The sequence below is a fragment of the Paroedura picta genome, chromosome 2 (assembly GCF_049243985.1).
Source record: "Paroedura picta isolate Pp20150507F chromosome 2, Ppicta_v3.0, whole genome shotgun sequence".
In the NCBI taxonomy this organism is placed as follows: domain Eukaryota; kingdom Metazoa; phylum Chordata; class Lepidosauria; order Squamata; family Gekkonidae; genus Paroedura; species Paroedura picta.
In genome coordinates, this window is record NC_135370.1 from 94,616,053 (window position 1) to 94,637,528 (window position 21,476).

Below are 21,476 nucleotides of genomic sequence, written 5' to 3' on the forward strand. Positions count from 1 at the left end.
GGGGGAATTCTAGCAGCCCTGCCTGTCTGGGAAGTCGGACAGCAGGGGCTGGGCGTGGCTTTCCAGGAGAGTATCCCCCCCTCCGTCTCCTGGGTCTGACAGGCCATCCTCGGCAGGCATGGGGCCACGTGCTTTCTGTCGCTGCACACCTCAGGCTGGAGCCTGTGAAGCAGGGGAAATAAACGGGTATGAAAAGGGCCCTCCCTCGGCACGGAGCACACCTAGGGAGGGGGAGGTTGTGCTGAGGGAGCATGGGGAAGCTATCCCCGGGACTCTCCCCCCCCCCGGGAAGCAGCGTCGTGTCTCTCGCCGCCTCAGAGCACCGGGCAGGGAACCCCCGCCAGCTGCGCTCTGCGTGGCTGCCGGGGACTCCGTTGCCGGCGGCCTGACGCCTTGGGATGCGCTTTGCGCCTCCCGAGGCGTCAGGCCACCGGCTAAGGCTAAGGAGCAACTGCTAAGGAGCAACGGCTAAGGAGCAACTGTGAGCCGCGCTGCGCGCAGCTTGCAGTTGCTCTGGCAGGGAATCGGAAGGACCAATCGGCAGGCGCAAAGTCTGTCCGGAGGAAGGGGCCAATCGGCACCCTTCATCATCCCGGACACAGCCCGCCTTCCAAGGGCTTACTGTTTTATTTAGTCCGCGGTGCCCGTGGCGCCGCGGGCTTGTGTTAAGATTAGCAATTAAATGTAAAAGTCCCTGGCTGAATATGTACAAGGGTTAGGCTTGATCATATGAATATATGAAGTATTTTGGAATTTTTAATCTTATATTGTATTCTACTGTTTTGTATTTTGTGCTGGTCACTGTATCTGTATCTATCTGTATGTATCTGTATCTATCTGTACGTCAAGCAGATAAAAAACCTCCAACTCAGCCTGTGTTTTAAAAAAACAAACAGAAGAACAGCAATGTTCAAATATTTATTGTTTATACTTGTATACCACACGTCCTTGATGGCTCAGTTCATATCAGTTGAACACAATAAATTAAAACATCACAGCTTGGTGATCCCCGGTCCATGTGAGGTACGCCTGGTCTTGACTGGGGCCAGGGCCTTTTCAGTCCTGGCCCCTATCTGCTGTAATGAGCTCCTGGAAGAGACGAGGTCCCTGATGGGGCAATCACAGTTCTGTATGGACTGCAAGACAGAGCTCTTCTGCCAGGGGTTTGGTTGAGGCCAAGGCAGGAGGATCTTTATGTGTGCTGATGGGAACGCAGCCCAAAACTCTGGACCAGCTGGACAAGGGGGCAAAGGCAGGTGTTAACATAGGAGATAGAATAGTTCCCTGCAGGACCTTGTATACCAGTGCCTGTCTGGAAGGTTCTCTCCCCTAACACCATCCTCTGTTCCTGACCTTAAAGGAAAGATTACAACCATTTGAAGGCTGCACCTTGAATCCTCACACTGGCTAGGCATTGGGCATTGGGCTAACAGCCCATGACTGACCATATTGAATATGGCTGTCAAGTCTAGAAAGAACAGCAATGCTAACCCGCTTAGATCCAGCTGTCTCCAGCGATTGTCTGTCAGGGTGACCAGAGCTGTCTTCACCCCATGGCCAGATTGGCAGCTGGACTGGAATGGATCAAGAGGTGATGTTTCTTTCAGGAAATGTTGTAGTTCTGTGACTGCACACTTAGATGTGAAACTGGGCAGTAGCTGGCTGAGTCAAATGGCTCCAGGCCTGTCCCCCCCCCCAAAAAAAAATGTCCTAAGCATAGTTTCCTTTAATCTCTCCAGTAAAGTCTCTGTAGCTAGGGGCAGGTTAATAATATCCTGGATCTTGACACCACCAGCTTTTGCCAGCCATGAGGGACATGGATCAAGGAGGCAAGTAGTTGGTCAAACAGCTGTCAGAGTCCTGTCCACATTGGCTAAGGAGAGCAGACTGAAGTGGTCCAAAATAGGACCTTGAGATGGCCAAGGGGCTTCCAATCCCCCTCAATACCATTGAGCAGGCTTAGGACGGGAGCAGAGAGGGTGTCAAGGAACTCAGAGAGATGGCTATGCTAGTCTTCTATCAGCACATCTTTTGAGTTGCTGGAAGGCATTGGTTCCTGCAGAGCATTACAGAAATCTTGTTCCAGCAGAGAACATCCATGAGCCCTCTAAGCATGGTTCCGCTGTTTTGAGATAATTATGATAAAAATAAAATTGTGGTTAATTTCCAAGTATTCATGCCTGCAGTACTCATTATTACATTCCTTTAGTGCTTGTGAAAGACACAGTCCAGTTTGAGAAACAATTATGGCTTCATTAGCATACAATAAAGTGTTGTTGTGTTTTTTGTTAGCTCATTCATGACTTGGGCCCAGGTCACAAGATGTGGTTGCAAGGCCTATGATACCCAGGCCTGATGAGACTCCTTGAGGGTCTCTGTGCACGCTGCCCTTGAGTTCTATGAGGCAGTAAAAATGTAGGCAAAGCGTGAATCTTGGGCACCAGCATAAAGCTAGATACACATGTGATTTTTAAGCCTTTAAATCTGAAAAGATGTCACTGAGTTCTGAGTCAAGAAGGACCCTTGGGGGCTGCTCAGCAGTGTGTAGCACTCCGGAGCCTGAAAGAAACACAGGAATGATTTAATTGTTTGACATGCAGCAGCTGAAAATAATAACAGTGTATGTCAGATGGATCATGAGCAAACATAAAGGCACTATTCCTTCAGCATTAGAAACACAGAAGTACTATTTATTACTCTACTAAGAAAATTGGTTGTGATTGGTTTGGAGCTCATGCCACGATGATTGTTAAGTTCTGTTAAATCTGATATTTTTAGTTAAAATAGTTTTCGTGGACAAACCAATGTGAATCGTGTTGCAGTGACCTGTTTGTATTCCCCCAGCAATCCTACCTACAGCATTTCGGAGAAAACGAAGGAGAAAAATAAAGGTCATGGTGACAAGTTTAAACAGAAATGAGGATGTTTGTGTAAAAGAGGACCTCCAGCTCAACATTTCAAAAACGAGATCTTTTTTCTTTCCCAACATGTTCAGGAAGGATAATCAGTTCCTTGGAAATCAGTGTAAGAAGTGCTACTCTTGGTTAGTTTCCTTGCTAGACCTTTCTTGAAAGTGCTCTCTGGGGAATGTGGAGCATTATAAGGAAAACAGTTCAGATTAACATCTGTGGGATCCTAAACTATCCCGAAGGAGTTAAAAATCATACCAGTTCCTCTCCTCTCCTTGCAAGCAATAAAGTGCCTGAAAGCACTGAGCAAATGGGATGATAGAACACTGATGTCTCCATTAGCAGATCCAAATTGCACTGCCGTTGCTGAGCAGGGGTTACTGTCATTGTGGGGGGGGGGGGAGTTAATAGGAACTGTTTGCATTGGTTGTTTACCAAATCTCAGTGCAGATATTTGAGACTTCGGTAATGTGCATCTCATCTGTATTATTCACACTAAAAGCACTTGAGAATTGATATTGGCACAGTGCTGCTGTGCTGAAAATTGTTTTGATGCAAGGATGGGTAGATGTTCATACTTCTATTTAACATACAACAGAAATGAACGAGAGAGAGAGAGAGTTTACAGCTATTCTTTCCTTAGGGCAACAAACTTAATCTGAACCTGGGTTTAGTAGATTTAATGGCCAAACCAATTTTCAGTGCCATGGACCCTTGGGACAAGTGAGGGAGTAACCAAGGAAATGGCTGATATGTATGGGTCAGTGGCACAGCCTATTAGGCCATTGTGGTAGCTTCTCAAATGTATGCTTTCATAAATAGGTTACTGTTTTAAATATGCCACTGATGATTTAAGGGTTTTATTAGATAATACAATAAACACTAGTTGAGAGAGGACAAATTTCGGCTACAATTGGCTGATATTTTCTGGAAGCCCTGTACTTTTGGGATAATAGCAAGTGCTTTTCAGTACTTGTGTATTCCATAACCAGCTCTTCACAATACAAATGGAGGTTACTGAATGGCTCAATTGTATTAAGTGCACCTTTTTCAATTTCAACAAGCAAGAATTGATCACAAATGAAAAGACTGGCATCATGTATTGTCACAAGCAATGTTGTGACTACATTTTTTTCATGCAGCATTGACAACAAGCAACATTTTAGCTTTGACACATCAAAAATATGTATGCTTATCTCAGAATACAAAAAGTTTAAGGATAGTATTTTATCTAGCTACTTGAAAATGCCAACAATGACATTTTGTACAGAAAGCTAAATTCAGATTCAAATTCAAAAAACCTTTAATGGTATATAAAACATCATGAGAACAAGGGTAATTCATAATTATAATTAATTGATAAAATTACATAGTCTAGATAAACAAATAAAATAAAATAAGCAGTAACCAACAGTAGATTCCTCCAGAAAGCTAATTTTTAAACCTATTCTAAGAAGACATTTAAGGATCTAATGAAGAGAATGCATTACCATTGAAAATAGACTATAGTTTGGTATTTATTTTATTTTCCTTCAACTCTGTGAGGTGGGCTATGCTGAGCGTGTTTGACTGATCTGAGAACACCTACCAAGCCTTCATGGCAACGTAGGGATTTAGCCTGAGTCTCCCAGATCCTAGTCCAATACTCCAAATACTACATTACAATGGCTTCCAATCTGGTATAGTAGTTAGGAGTAAGACTCAGCTAGGCCCTGGCTTGGTGGAATGTTCTGCTGAAAGTGATCAGGGCCTCAGGGAACCTTAACAAGTTCCACAGGGCCTGCAAAACAGAGCTGTTCCACCAGGCCTATGATTGAGGCCCAAACAGAACATCAACACTGCTGAAATAGAGGGAACATTTGCCCTACAAAGAGCTGAACCCTCCCCCCTCCACAACTGATACAACTCATACAAATGTTTTAATGGTTTATATTCTGATTTTATTCTATGATTGAATGTTTTAAACCATGTCATCTGCCCTGTCCTATCCAGATATCTGTGATAGTTGGGGAGGAGTATGAACAAGTAGAGTTTAAGCTCCAGATCTTCAGGAAACTTGTTGGCCACTGACAATGATTATGCATGGGGTGGGTTGTCCGGGGTGGCGATAGAGGGCAGCGGAGCTAATCCCTGATTATGCATGACACTGCCACCATCCCTGCTCTGGCCCGGCACAGAGCCCCGGATGGCCTGCAGTATATGAATGTAGAAACTCCTGCATTCCCCGCGATACCGTGGATGCCATCTGTGGCCCTCCTGGGCCAGCCCTGTGTACAATGGAAGTGACGGGTCCAAATATACAATGTCCTTGCAGGGACACCGCATGTCCCTGTCAGCTCTGTGGAGCCACAGAGCTGGATGGTGCGTCCCGCCACCCCCACCTTGGTGGGAGAGTGGCATGCTGCTCCCCTGCCTATGTGTGTTGGGGGCACCATGCCCCCTACCTCCCCTGCTGTTGCTGCCACCATGCAGTGCACCGGGCTCTCCCAGCCCCAGAATGTGTATGCTTATGCTGGGGCAGTTCATGTATGCCAGGGGATTCCCTCCCCTTTGCGTACGTGGAAAGCGGTGGGGCATGCCACCCCACTGTAAGGACCCAGCAGCCCAGCATGGATGCTGCCATGCATAATCGGTCTACATGAGAAAGGATGCTAGACTGGACCGCTGGTCTGATACAGCAGGGCTCTTCTTATGTTCTTATCCATGTGTTTTTACTCTCACTTTTTCAACTCACAGCCCATGTGCCCAAAGAGAGTATCAAACGTTTTGTAATTTTTGTAGACATCCGAGACTTTCCCTCCATGTCAGTTGAAGTATAATAAGAATGTCCTGCCCTTTAATGATACATAAAAATCTGTTGTCTGTGGTAGCTACATTTTGTTCTATACAGAAGGATGTGATTTCTCCTTGTTATGAATAATGTTGTAAATTTATTGAAAGTAAAGTTTGCTAGGTACAGACTGCATACATTTAGACTTGATCTGATATTCTCTTTGCACAACATTTACATTTTTTGTGCAAACCTCGGCATGTGCTATTGAATAGGGACAACCCTATGCACACTTTCTCAGTCTGTTTTGCAGATAATTTGTGACCATATTACAAAGCTCTGTGTAGTTTCCAAACACCCATGGAATGCCTGTTTGCACACTGACTCATACACCCATTAGAGCTGTCAGATGTGCTCAGCCACATGAGCAGAGCAACAATCCTGATGTGAATCTTATATATAACTTTAGAAGCACTCACCACTGGAAAAGAAGTTCATACATGGATAACAAATTTCAGTTTGGTGGAAGCAATAGCCTACTTCAGAAGGTATTTATAAGTATGTGTTCAGAAGTGAGAAAGAACAGATTTGTCACTGAGTACCTCTGAGCTAGTACATTAGATACCTATTTCTTGTTCTTATATAACCATTCCCTTTTAGCAAACATAATGCTGAGATTTTTTTGCTGTGCCTTGAGTGCAGAATCCATTGTGCTGAAAATGTCAGGGACAAAACCAACTGTTGCTTTTATCAACTTTTGAGTGTTTTTATCATTTACAAAAAATGTGGTGAAATCAGAAATGGAGTTTTGCGCCTGAGAGGCCAAGAATCTACATGCTAACTGAAAAGACCCAGAGAATAAAATATTAGTACTACGGGCATTACAAATGCCTTAATTTTTATTTTGTTAATATATGTATGTGAAATTTTCATAGAAACAATAGGAGACTCAAGATTAATGCTGGAGAACATTGGCAGATATGTAGAATTGTGACAGTGGAACTGATTTGGAATATTGTCTCTTTTTAAAGAACCATAATTGGAGGTTTTTTTAAAAAAATGAGATTTAAAAACATAATCACATCTTTTCTGTCTCATATTCATATAACTGTGGCTGATTCTTGACATATGAATTATGTTTTACAATGTTTAGATTCTAAAATCTACCTAATAAAAGGCCTACTGCCCTCCTGCATGGTGCAAAATGATCTTTCCCCTGTACCTTTTATTTGAACTCAGTTTTCCAGTTAGAAAGGGTTATTAGGGGAAACACTTCTGCCTACTATTGCTTTGGGATGAAAGCTCCCTTAAGGCTGCCTAGCTACCCTGCATTTATTGTTTTACTTCAGTTTCCCAACAGCCTCCATATAAGGAAGGAAGAAGACTGCGGCCAGATAGTCAACAGCTTCTGACTTGGCCTTGAATCAAAATTCATTTATTATATATATATGAAGGTAGATTGTTTTACAAAATAAAGTGATAAAAAGAAAATATAGAAAAATGATCACATATCATAATTATCTATATCAAAAGATGATAATAAATAACAAAATGCATTACATTGAAAGGTTTTTGAGTCACTGTTTACAAAATACTATAAAACTTCTGTTGGGATACACACATATTCAACAACAAATTCCAAATTTTGTAATGAATCTGTTTTATTTGAATTATTAACTTTACTGTTTCTGCATACTCAATACTATGTATTTTTATGTATTATTATTTTGGCAGATAGGTAATATAATAAAAATACAGAAGTATTCTTATAGTACAAAAATATTTATCTTCAAAACCTACTCCCTTATACAAATTTATATTCAATATGCTACATTTAGAAATGATTTTTATTCTTTATTGAAACACAATTATATACCCTATTTTAGTCTCTTCCCCATTCTAAATTTGACTCCTGTTTGCGAAGTACACACTCTATGTCTCCTCAAATTTATCTGATCTATTTCTCAAATAAGTTGTTAATTTTGCTATCATTGCATATTTTTCCATTCTTCTCAGCATGGACAAATCTCTACTTTCCATTTTGCTGTATGGATAATTCAAGATACCGTCAACATGTATTTGAATACCTCTTCAAAAATTTCTGGCAAATTACTAGCAGTATACTCTTCGCTTCCATGGGAAATTTAAAGTTTAATATAATCTGCATTTCTCCATGTATTTCCTTCCAATGTCATTTTGAATTTTTACATATCCATCACAGATGGATAACAGTTCCATCTATGTCTTGATATTTCCAACATTTTCCTTTGTAATTTTTATTTGCTTTCTCAAGGACAAGTGGGTAGTTAAGACAGAGACACTCATTCATGCCAAAGAAAGGGGATAAATCTAGTGATGGGAGAATTTCCTTACCTGGTCAAACAGGGAGTTAGCTCTGAAGAGTGCAGAGATCTCTGGTCTGGTGTGGTTAGAAATTGCCTTTGGAGATTTCCCATTGATGCACAGATATCTTTTAAAGGTTCTGCATCCATTTAATCATGCATTTTTTCATTTGTTTTTCTTCTGTTTCCAGCTAGTAGTAAATGCTCTTTTCCTTTAATAATCAATTGTTCAAAATCATTCTAATCTCTTAGAGATTAGAATACCTTCAGTATTATTTATCTTCTTTAGACTTGAAACTGATTGTTCTCTCTAGCCCCTGCTGGTTCAACACACATAGAATCATAGAATCTTAGAATCATAGAATTCGAAGGAGCCATACAGGCCATCTAGTCCAACCCCCTGCTCAACGCATCCTAAAGCATCCAAGAAAAGTGTGTATCCAACCTTTGCTTGAAGACTGCCAGTGAGGGGGAGCTCACCACCTCCTTAGGCAGCCTATTCCACTGCTGAACTACTCTGACTGTGAAATTTTTTCCCTGATATCTAGCCTATATCGTTGTACTTGAAGTTTAAACCCATTACTGTGTGTCCTCTCCTCTGCAGCCAACAGAAACAGCATCCTGCCCTCCTCCAAGTGACAACCGTTCAAATACTTAAAGAGGGCTATCATGTCCCCTCTCAACCTCCTTTTCTCCAGGCTGAACATTCCCAAGTCCCTCAACCTATCTTCATAGGGCTTGGTCCCTTGGCCCCAGATCATCTTCGTCACTCTCCTCTGTACCCTTTCAATTTTATCTACATCCTTCTTGAAGTGAGGCCTCCAGAACTGCACACAGTACTCCAGGTGTGGTCTGACCAGTGCCGTATACAATGGGACTATGACATCTTGTGATTTTGATGTGATGCCCCTGTTGATACAGCCCAAAATGGCATTTGCCTTTTTTACCGCTGCATCACACTGCCTGCTCATGTTTAGTTTACAATCCACAAGTACCTCAAGGTCTCATTCACATACAGTGTTACCTAGAAGCGTATCCCCCATCCAGTAGGCATGCTTTTCATTTTTCTGACCCAGATGCAGAACTTTACACTTATCTTTATTAAATTGCATCTTGTTCTCGTTTGCCCATTTTTCCATTGTGTTCAGATCTCGTTGAACTCTGTCTCTATCTTCCGGAGTATTTGCCAGTTCTCCCAATTTGGTGTCATCTGCAAACTTGATTAGTCCCTCCACCCCCTCATCTAGATCATTAATAAATATGTTAAAAAGTTCCGGGCTGAGCACCGAGCCCTGAGGTACCCCGCTACTCACCTCTCTCCAGTCTGATGAAACACCATTGACAACAACACCTTAGGAAGCACTGCTGCTGAGTGAGTCCATGGCATCTTAATGGCATCTTACCTTACCTTACTTTGTTGTTGTTTTTTTCCTGCAAAATATTTTTCTTTGAATTATATCCTACTGACTTCAAGAAAGTATGACATATTAATCTTGTAATTTGTGAAGTTGATTATGCTATGAGGTAATTGGTTGGCTTACATGAATCTGTTTTGCTTACAGGGAAGCCTTCTTCTGTTGCAATGAGACTTCTTCTTATGGGAAACTCTTCCAGTGGAGCCTTCTGACAGACAATTTTTCCACAATTAAGATAATGGATTTATAGGATATAACCTAATGATTTGTCCAAAACTGCTAAGGCTGGAGGTTCTGTTGCATGTTCAGACCAATACTTGGTGAGGACTTGCTCTTAGTGGCACAAATATTGGTTCATCACTTTCAAAAATGTTTTCCAGTGGCCAAAAATAGTCATGCATATTTCTTCTGTGGTTGGTAGTATCCCTAAAAGCTGTACTAATAACACAATCATTTTTAAATTCTGGTTAATTATAAACATATTTGGAAAATATGGCTCACAGGAAAGGAAACAGCAATCATCTGCAAAAAAATATGTCCACACTATGAAGCAGGAGGCACTTGCCTTTACTGAAATGCATTCATGCTTTGGGAAACAAAAGGGGGCTGCAGGGTGTTAAACAGGCAAGGGGTTTCTGTTGATTTTGAGAAATAAAATCTCCATTTTGGTTTGGATCTGATTTCACTGAGTTCCAACTGCTTTGCATTACTCATTTAGCAGCTTAGTTCTTTTAGCCTTGGATATTCATCTTAACAGTATTAGAAGTGTTCTGCTAATGAAAACCCCAGAGTGATCCTTATCAAGGTAAACCACTGAACAAGTGTATTGGGGTTTGAGGTTTGTTTCAGCTGTACACCGAGGACCTCATTATTATGGCACGTCTGTCTGAAGGTAGTGTTTGAAAGAGCTAGGGATTACGCTATTGGCCAGAGAAAAGTGATGTAAAAAGATGGAGCTGTATCTGTGGAAACAAGAATAAATAACAAAGAAACTGCTGTAGCAGGAGACGCATCCTTCAAATATATGTAGCACATTCCTAGAATGGCTTTAAAGCATGGTAGCATCCCCCTGTTCTTTGCCATCTGTCTCTAGCTTTCCCCAAACAAACAGCTGAAATTATATTCCAAATATTAGTAAAGAAAATATGAATCACAGTATGGGAAGAGACCCCTGCTCTTGAACAGAGAGTGGTACATTCCTTCAATTGTAAACCTCTGCTAAATTGGCTGTTGTGTATTTAATCCCAGTCCTACCTTTCAGTGCTTGCCTTTATCACTAAGCACCTTTCCAACTGATTAGGCTTTCACAGACAGGTGTCTCTGCTTTTTTAATTTTTTTAAAGACTCTTCCAGCTGTCCTCTCATTAGACATTCGGGGAGGCTGCAGGGAGTAGAAGTGCTGAGCTGCAGAGGATGGATGGTGTCGGTGGCAACAGGACGATGTCTTACAGTCGATGGAGTTACGACAGGTATCGTGCATCACAACTGTTAACATTTCCCCTTCCTTATTTGATTGGTGAATAATGCAAGGCAGTGCTACCTGCTTAATAGCAATACTCTGTACCTTTGGCTTTAGGAAAACAGACAGGCGCTTTTCTTCATTCTTTGGTGTTAGCTTGAAGTGACATTTTGTTTGTTTACCTCTCAGTTCCCAATGACAGCCAGCTGTTCTCACCAGTCAGCTGTTACGTTGGAAGTGGGAAAGTTCCTAGAAATGTGCTTATTTTTTGGTCTTTGAATCCACAGTGTCAGTTTCCTCAGGCCAAAGTGTCAGGAAATGCTGCATGCTTGAGTTCAGCTTGTATGTGATGCTGTGAAGTTCAATGAGAAATTCAGCATTTGATAATCCATAGACAATTTGGGGGGGAGGTATTGTCTTTTCTTCTGAAAATTGCAAAATAAATAAAATGCCCATGAAGCACAGGGATGAAAAAGGCAGGCAGTGAGGCTGCTTTGAGTTGTCATTATACTACATCTGATCATTTCACTCATCCCTGCCTCCCACAACAGGAACATTGTTTTGTTACAACAACATGGGTGAACCTGGAGCTGCACAATTAGCTGCAGGGGAATCTTTATTAAGTTTTAGGATCTCTTTAAAGAAGTGCTTTGCATTTACATTCTTTTGCTAACATTATTGTTGCAAAATAACAATCTTTTAACAAATCAACTGGGGGGAAAAATGAAAAGCTAAGGACTAATTAGCACAGGTGACACAAATCCCTCTTAAGTGGTGAGCCGCAAAATAAGCCTGGTAAAGTGAAGTGAATGTCAATCACTCTGCTGCCAAAAGAAAACACCCAGCTAACATTTTACACTTTTCAGAAAAAGTCTATGACATTGGGGTTTTCCCTATGTTAGCACATCTGTCTGTGATCTTGTTCCCTTATGCCTTGTCCTATGATGTTCTTGTTGCCTTTTGATAGATGGCAAGTTTGCAACAGTTGCAATGAACTGGTGACACGGAAAAGTGACTGAAATCTTGACAATGGTTTTTTTCCAGCAACAGTGTTGAATTGGATTGGATTCATTTGTCCAGTTTCCTAACACAATAGTGCCTGATGAAAAAGAATTTATTAGTAAGGAATGCTGTGACATGGTCAGCATCTTGTGTCCTTTTGCATTCAGCAGCTGTTAGGAGTTATTTCTCAGATTCTTCTTGTTCTTTTATATTTTAGTAGGTAGCAGAAAGTATATTAAACCATGTGTGATCTCATCTCCCTAATGGTTGCTACTGCAAGGTTGAGAAATGGTGCAGAGTTGTTTCTTGCTTACTGAAACTGTCCTCCTACATACATCCTATAACCAGTGCAGTTCTAAAATAGATTGATTCTCTGTAATATTGGAAGCTTCTTTCTGCTAGCGGTTCTAACTGTAAGGGGCTCAGAACACATTTTGTTTTATGCCTTATTATTATAAGTATTATTATAAGTATTATTATGCTAATAATCAGATTGAAGCTATTTAGCTGTTCAAGTCCGCCTAAATTGATCAATCTTACAGGAATGGTCAGTTAGCAGCCAATGGACCAGATGCATGTTTCCAAATCAATTCTGTTTAGTTTCAGATGGCCTACCAAAAATATGTTCTAATGCTAGGAAACAGTGATTCTACATGTTAATATTACACAGATTTTGAATGTAGTATGTAAAAGTACTTGTTTGTATGTCACATTATGTCCAAGTGAAGGTCCTTTATAACCACAAAGCCCTCACAGCTGTAAGAGGACTCCTTTATTACAGAACCCGACCACTCCTCCCTCTTGGAGAAGACGGAGCCTATCCCCCAAGCAACAAAACAAGTTGAAGACCCTTGATCGGGATCTTAAATAGGGCTGTGCCAGACATTCTCTAATCTTGATGTTCACTTCAAAGGAGCACATTCAATGCAGCCAGACTACGGAAGAAAAACACACACTCAGGTCACCAAATATTTATGTTGTTTCTGAGCAATGGAACACTCCTCTGTTCTTGCTTCATTGCCCTTTTATTACCTGTTTCTATTAAGCTTATTATTCACTTTTCAATTACATATATTATTCACCTTGCATGACATACCCACCAGCTGAAACAGAAAAAATATTAAAAGAACTTAGGTTCTGCCTTTTCTCTCTCACCTAACTCTCCTTCACACTCCTCCCCCCCCCAATTGTAGTATTGTGTTGCTTGCATAAGCTATCCCATTAACACACCTAGCGAGCTAATATTAAGTTAGAAGAGAGGAAGAAAGAAAATGGTAGCCAGAAGAAAAACATCAAAACAACTTAAATGTATTTGTAACAAGCAGTAACAAATGCATTTGGACCATTCGTAATCCCTAATTCGGGTTTTGGCATACTTTAATTACTCTGCTGGTCTTCTCCTCAGGTCTTCTAAAAACTTTCCCATAAATATGAAGTAAAATGCCACCGAGAAAGCAGTTTAGGTTCTGCTCTCTAGTTAAATAATGCCCAGGCTATATACTGCACAGGATACACCATTTGTGATAGAACAACATTCACCTAGTCTCACATTTTTATTGTATTCAGAAAATTACCTTAGGCAGCTCAGCAGAGTGTGGTGTTGACCAATGGTGGTAAAGATACTAAAGTTGAAAAAGATGCAAATAACCAAATAACTAAGAAAACCTTTGAGGACACAAATTGTACCTCTCCAAAGGATGTTTGGGACCCAATGCAATTATCATACAGGGCCCAAAAGATCCAGTCAACAGCACTATCAGTAGAAACAATAGGGTCGTACTTCCCCATATATCTCTATCAGATATTTTACTACAAGGCCATCAAAACAATTTCAGTCCTAGATCAGGTCAGGCACTCTAATATTAACCTCCCTGAGCATCATAGGAAGGGCAGGGTAGAAAGCTGTTTAATAATAATGATAATAATGATAATAATGATAATCTTTAAGCCCTGCCTGCAGTGCGGCACACCGCGGACTAAATAATTGACTAAGGGCTGTGTGGGAGGAGTTAGGGCGGGCCCCGTCCGGGATAAAAACTCGGAGGGGCCAATCAGGAGCAGCAAAGCGGCTCCTGATTGGCCCCTCCGAGTGTCCATCTCGCTCCAAGCAGCCAACGGGGAGCCGCACAAAGCGAGGCTCCCCATTGCCTGCTTTGCCCGGCCACGGAATCACCACATCGACTGACTGGCAGCCGATGCGGTAAGTCCTCTGCGGGGCTGTGCTGCCTTCTCCCAGCCGCTGGAGCGGCCTCACCACGTCGAAGATGCGGCCATGCCGCTCCAGCGGCCGGGAGAAGCCTCCGAAAGACCTGCCGGTGGGGGGGGGGTACCTAGGTCCGCCTTCTCCCGTCCGCCCTAGCGCCCATTTTATTCCCCTTTAAAATGGGCTTTATTCCTAGTAATGATAATAATAATAGATCATGGAGTTAGAAGGGACCACCATGGTAATCTAGTCACCCCCCTGCACAATGCAAGAACTCACAACTACCTGCCTACCCATAGTGACCCCAATTTCATGTCCACCCCACCATAATTTCCTAATTCAGGAAATCCTGGTGCTGAGTTACAGTCACATGCTTTTATCATCTAGTGTAAAAATATTACTAGATCTAATGAGGTTTTATTTAACAATTGCCCCCACAAAATATAGGCAGTTTCATTTGCTATGAGATAAATAACGAGATAGGACAAGTTCAGAATACATGATTATGCTAATCTCTCTCTGTGTACCTTTTTTCTGTAATTTGGTAAGAAATGAAATAGAATCCAATGACATAGCCAGGTTAGGCTTTGCATTTGATGTGGCATCCAAAGAAAAATAATTCTTATCTACAAAGTACATAGTAAATGTGTCAGACGAGGCTACAGAAGCATCAGTCACAGGAGGGACTCCCCCACATGCAGCCAGCTGGGTGGCCTTGGGCTCACCATGGCACTGATAAAACTGTTCTGACCGAGCAGTGACATCAGGGTTCTCTCAGCCTCACCCACCTCACAGGGTGTCTGTTGTGGGGAGAGGAAAGGGAAGGCGACTGTAAGCCGCTTTGAGACTCCTTTGGGTAGAGAAAAGCGGCCTATAAGAACCAACTCTTCTTCTTCTTTTTCTCCTTCTTCCTCTTCCTCCCTAGGCTCCTGCTCCTAAGCAGATAGCACATGGCGGCTAACAACATTCATTAAATACAAGTGCATCACAACTGCCAAGCACATCTTTTCCGGTTCCAGGGGTTGTCATTGAGCAGGGGGTTGTGCTGCCCCTCGAGTTGTAGGCCATTCTCAAAACATATTAAAAGGAGGCAAGCCAAAGAGAAACAGATTGTTTTGTGAATACGCAGTCATTTCCTGAAACAATGTTCCCTTCTGGTAAGGTACAGAGGCTGCCAAAGCCAGGCACAGAAAGTAGCTGCTGTACTGCAATTGCTCTTAATTTTCTATTCCAGTAGAATTCATTCTTCAACACATACATTAAATTTGAATGGTCTAGAAGCATTTTTCACAGGTGTTTTTCTAGTGTTTGTCTGCATTGTTTAAACCAGTAACCATCAGTTTTACCTTTGATTAAATGCAGCAATTGTAACGTTATACTTGTCAATTTTGGCTGAATCTCAGTAGCAGAAAACAGTGAATGAAGACAATAGTGGCCTACACAACAGGCTCCCCATCAAGCTGAGTTCCCCACAGTCATGTACTGCAGCTGTCAAGTACTAGACACCTACACATATCATTTTTGCAGTTCCCAGCAAGATCCAAAACAGGGAATTTACTGAACTCATGATGGATAACATTTATCTTAGTGTTGTGAGGTTCGTGTCCTTAAGCTCTTCCATCTCCCACTGGAGGTACACTGTCTCATGCTCGTGGATCCTGTGGGAACACCATGTGCTCATCATATGTGGGGTATGCATACTAGTTGTAGTTCTTCTGTCACAGCCTCACCCATGGATTCATGTTGGCTCTCTGCCTTGAAGTATCCCCTCCTTCCAAGATGGGCTGCTCACTATCAACATGGTGGTCTCCAGGCAGGTGCCCATAGTTCCCTGGCTCCCCTTGTTCTTAGGCACTACCATCTCACCCTGGTCTCCGCCTGGAGTCCTTGGAGCTGTCCTTGGTGTCCATCCCTGTCACTGGAGTCAGACATGGTGATGTGAACTGTGATGACTCAAGGATCATAGATGAAGGAATCTGTGATGTCCTATTGATTACTCCCAATAAGCAGACTTCATTTGTGGAAAATCTTTTTATTGAAAGAACAGCAAATTCATCATCATGGGGTCTTTGCCAAGACTGAAAATCCTAACTAAGCTATCCCTTATCTATCCCTTGCCCAATGTCCCTCCCAGTGCCAAATGGTTTGGGTGTGAAGACTCCTTGTCTTTGCCTGGAGTTTTGCCAGTGCCCAAGGTTCCTGGGAAAGATAATATCAGGGCTCTCTCAGCCTCATCTACCTCAGAGGGTGTCTGTTGTGAGGAGAGGAAAGGGAAGGCGAATGAAAGTGCTTTGAGACTCCTTTGGGCAGAGAAAAGTGGGACATAAGAACCAACTCTTCTACTAAGGGGGAAGACGTTCTAACAGCAATGAAGTGCCTCTGGTCTCCATACACTTTATCTCTGCAAGGAGGGGCACATAGATTATGGTTTGGGATGAAGACCTTAGTGGGCGAACTGGACAATATGGAAATTATGCCAGCTCCAAGCTGCTCACCGTGCAATCCTAAACAGAGTTGCATCCTTTTGAACCAAATGACTTCAGTGGATTTAAACTGTTTTAATTCTGCTAAATATGGCATTGCTAGGCCATCACTTTGAATTGTGCCTCTAAACATGGATGACCAGTGCAGAATTTTCAGGGAGCAAATTGGTGCACAGTATTGGAATTGGGAATGAATTTACTTCTATCTATCTCACTTCTGGATGTCCACCAAGATATTCTATCTACTGTGTCAGGTAGATTACTTTTTCTTTTAATGATGGTGTAAGTACTCTTTTTAATTATTAATGTTACATTGATGGCCCCCAGTCTACCATAGGAACTTCTTAAAAGGCTGTTTTCCAACACTGCAGCCAGGCAAAACAATGTGTTCCATAATAGTGCACAACACTGGAAGCAAACTGAAGGGTAGTTTCTCTAATTGGCATAATTAGTTCAGTCTGTCTGTTTAGTCTGTCTGTGCAGGATATATGAACGCGTTATCTAAATGTTCACTGGCTAAATGCAATTCATCTGATGCTTGAATAGCATGAATGACCTTTAATTCACATATACATCGCCATCAGAGATTGGTAAGTTGTTAAGTATCACTTGAATTCACAGTATTTTGGGCTTCTCTGGATCGTGTCCAGTTCTGTCACTATATGCTTATTGAAGCACAGGTAGCTCTGGTGTTTGAATCCCTTGATAGCCTATGGCAAATAGGAATCACTTCCTGTTGACCTGGAGGGGAAGGTTGTTTATTGCCCTATGGAAAATTGCAGGAGAAGCATGAGATGAAGAAAATGACCAGTTATTCAGGTAAAAACCTCTTTTTCTGACACTCTGGCACATATTGAAAAGCGACACCATTCATTGAGTCCACATCAATACATAGTTAGATTTTGGCCAGCCATGGTTCCAAAACAATCATCTACCACTGAATTTATCTGTGTAGACAAAACAATTCCATAGCAAATGACTGCAGCAGCATCATGATAGTACAATATCCAGAGATGGAAGGGTACACATCTATTATTTTCCCTTATTCCTGGAAATCTCTCCTTGCCTTTTTCCTTCTGCTGCACTGAACGATCATATTATTTCCTTCTGTGTACAGTGCCCAAACATAATGTGAATAGAGGATCTGGTTAGTAGCCATTAAAAAGGCTGACAGCCTAGACTCCAGGATGCAATAGTCTTGCAACTTCCCATTCAAAGATAAATAACATGATGCCCACTTGTCTTGGATAGCAAGGGGGAGGAGGAAACAGATTTACAGCAATGGATCTTTGATCTTTGCTTCTATCGAAGAATGAAACAAAAATAGGCCCCAAGTGTACTGTGTATGAACAAAATGAATACTTTAAAAAGAAAATAGTGAAATATTATGGAATAAGGCATTGCTATGGATGCCTGTTTTTAAATGATTATATTTAATTTCGGGGGGTTTACAGATATGACCTTTAATGGACATTGCAGAAGGGGCTACTGTGTTTACTTAAACACAATAATAAATAAATTAATGGTCCAACTTGCATCCACATTTAAGTTAGAGTTATGACCCATAATGTTTTTGTCTGTAACTTGGCTGGAAGAGACTTTCAATCAGGGTAATTTTCCTTTCAAGTAAATACAGTAACACCGACTGTTACAAGGCTTTCAGTCATACCAGTATAAAGAAATAATCTTCAGGCCATTCGATACCTCTGTCACAATCACATCCCAGTAGAGTTATCTTTTAATGAGGACTTTGTCTTTTGGGCCCCTAGAGTACAATCAGGCAAACACCATTTCTTTTTTCAGTTTTTCCTCTGTTACATAATCTCCCAAGAACATTTCTTTAATTTAAATAGGTATTGATTCATTACGGGAATTATTTGTCCTTCTTTGGCAAAATTTTTGGAACCCTCTTGAACCTTCCTGTCAATAGATCTACTTTAAGATAAATCATTATTTTTGATCGAGAAACAGAGATCATAGTGAAAATCTGTGCCTGTTTCTATAACCCAGTGAAGTAAATAGAACCTTGACTATTACCAGGGGGATTTAGCTGCTGCCTTAATTTATACCACAAAACTCTCTTTCTGTATGAATTAACTTGCTAGAAAAAATGTCTTCCCCATCAGCACCTCCAAGCATGCTGATGAAATAACTTCTGTTAGCTGATGGGATCCCCTCTCCTAGCCTGTGTGTCTGCATCCCCAATGGCCTCTTCCTTGTCTTTTTTTATTCTACAAACCAAACAAAAGTGGACAGGTGTGTGTGTGTAGTGGGGGGGGGGGGGGGCAAAAGCATTTTATTTGAATGTCACCAGCAAAGAAAACTTGAGAACTATTAAGTTTGCTTTTCACGACTTAATCATTTCAAATGTGCAAGAGTAAAACTCCAGAACACATCAACAGACTATTTATGCATAGTGTGAAAAGGAAAAATTTGTGTTAAAAGCACAAATAAATCTTATGAGAGTAACTACTCTAGGGTTGAAACCCCTGGATTCCTGGAGATTTGGGAAATTCCTGGAGATTTGCAGACACAGCCAGGGGAGGGTGCAGAGCCGGATTTTCCTATAGGCTAACTAGGCTTCAGCCTAGGGCCTCAAGATCAAGAGGGGCCTATATTCCACATTTTTTATAAAGGTTAGTACCAATCACAACATGTTTCATTTAACATCTTTACACCGCTCCAGCAGCGCGGTATAAATAAAAGGCTAAGGGCTAAGTGGGAGGAGAGTGGGCGGGAACTGTCCATGATAAAAACTCGGAGGAACTAATCGCGGCTCCTGATTGGCTCCTCCAAGTGGACCTCCAGGGCCGAGTGGCCCTCCAGGGCCAAGTGGCCAATGGGGAGGTGCGTAAAGCGTGTCTCCCCATTGGCTACTTAGCCCATCCTACGAACAGTGAGCTGCCGACTCCCCAGTCATCCCAGGCAGCCGTCCTCACTGCTGCGGCCTCCGACTGGTGAGTTGTCTCCGCCGGGAAAAGAGCAGGGATGCCGCGTCGATGGACTTCGGCCGGGGATGGGGATGGCCACCAGGGAGGAGGGTTGCCCCATGCCGCTGCACCCAGGGAAAGCAGCAGGCGCACCTGCTTTCCAACCCCCCCCAGAAGAAAGCGTTCCCAGGGGCCGGGGAGTGGGAGCGGCGGCTCTGCGAGCCGGCAACCACACTCCCCGGGCCCTGGGAAGGCTTCCCCCCCCCACAATGGCTGTTTTTGAGCCAGCCAATTACATTATGCAGTTAAAATGATGTTGGTGATATTTTTTGTTACAGTATATTTGTGAGGTTTCTTGCTGATAAAATTCCCATCATTTATTCAGACTTGAGGTCAAATTTAGAAAAGGCTGTGATCAGCATTTGCCAATGTGATGCATATTACTATCATTATAACATAACTACTTTGGAAGACCAACCACTGATGAAGATAGACAGAAAGCTGGTTATTTAACCCAGGGTCCCGTTTTGATTGACTCTTTACGATTGTCTCTTTATTTGGATTTTTACTAATAATACAGAGAGGATTACTACATTATTTTGCTTTGTTATACCGTTTTTTTCTGAGTTCAAATTTAGAGGAAACCTGGTACTTGAGATTTCAGAAGTATCTATGTCCTTTTGTTATAGCTAGTTTTAGATTTATCTTACCAATGGATGTAGATATAGCATTTGGCAGTGTTACCCCCCACCCCCCACAACTTTTGGCATATGTTCATCATGCCTTCTAAAATTATGCCCAGAACAGGTATTGGATGCATTCATTGAAATTGTTAATTGCAGGTAACCAGATTCTACCATGGAGTCCATGGAATTTATTCAACTGGGCCAAATTTCAAGTCAGGGAATTGTTCATCACTTTCTGTTATTCCACTACTGCTTCTTAACATACACACAATGAGTTTCTGCTGTCACGAGCAGGCTGCAAATTAGAGACATACTTGTCTAGTAATCTGCAACCCAGCCACTTTGTTTCCTGTCTCTTAAGATAGCGATCCCCAACCTGTGGGCCGCGGACCACATGTGGTCCTTCGACTAATTGGAGGTGGGCCCTGAAGGACGCCTTCTTCCCCCCCTTTACTTCATCACCCCAGCCCTTTACAACACACTTCATTGTTGTGGCATGTCTGTATCTTATTTTGAAGGGATGTTTAAACATTACCATAGCGATCAGAGAGCGTTAGGGCAGTGGTTGAGAGTAGAGGAGTAAACTACCCCCCCCCACCGGGCCTCAGTAAAAGGCATTGAGTGGTCCCCAGTGAGTGGTCCCCGGCGTTGAGTGGTCCCCGGTGATAAAAAGGTTGGAGACCACTGTCTTAAGACACTTTCCTTCAACTTAAGAATCACCCTTTAATTTCTATGAATGTAGGGGAAACCCTGTAAATCTCATTAGAGTATTTCAGGCAGGTATCCTCCTAATTTCTCTTTTTAGCTAGGCAAGTGTGAGCTGAGGCTTTTCTATGGGTCCACCATGGCACCAATTCAGAAAAGGGAAAATATCTTTACTTTTATTTCAGAGGTTATGAAAAATACATAATTGAGCAAAAAATCAACTAACAATGTTTGAGCAAAGAAAAATAAATTAGTAGTACTCTTGTCCTCACATCCTTGGTCTAAAATTTACCCTATTTTGATGGTGAATGAGGATGTATGCAGAGTGCCCAAATATTTTGGATTTCTGTTCAGGCTCTGTTCATGTGTCCATCTTCTCCACCATTTTATCAACCTCCTTGAAGTATGATTCACTTCTATCTTCTTTTTCTCACTAAAAAGACAGATCTACCTAGATAGCCTGCAAGACCCTTCCCATCCACCCCAGAAGAAAATTACCAGCCACTTCCTAGAATGTTCCATAAAATCTACAGCTTTTTGGGCCTCAGGGAAGGATATTTTGTTCTTCTAGC

At 41.9% G+C, this 21,476-nt stretch overlaps 1 protein-coding gene across 3 annotated transcripts in view; it reads left to right on the forward strand.

Annotated features, from left to right (window-relative positions):
• Nucleotides 1–10,593: 10,593 nt before the first annotated feature.
• Nucleotides 10,594–21,476, forward strand: part of TUB (TUB bipartite transcription factor) — a 154,655-nt gene continuing 143,772 nt past the window's right edge. The window contains exon 1 of one of the 3 annotated variants that reach the window (XM_077321707.1): nt 10,594–10,905. In XM_077321707.1, coding sequence (XP_077177822.1) covers nt 10,850–10,905 — 56 coding nt within the window. In that variant the 5' untranslated portion in view covers nt 10,594–10,849. The remainder of the gene's footprint in view (nt 10,906–21,476) is intronic. The other 2 variants (XM_077321703.1, XM_077321705.1) reach the window with 2 other exon arrangements.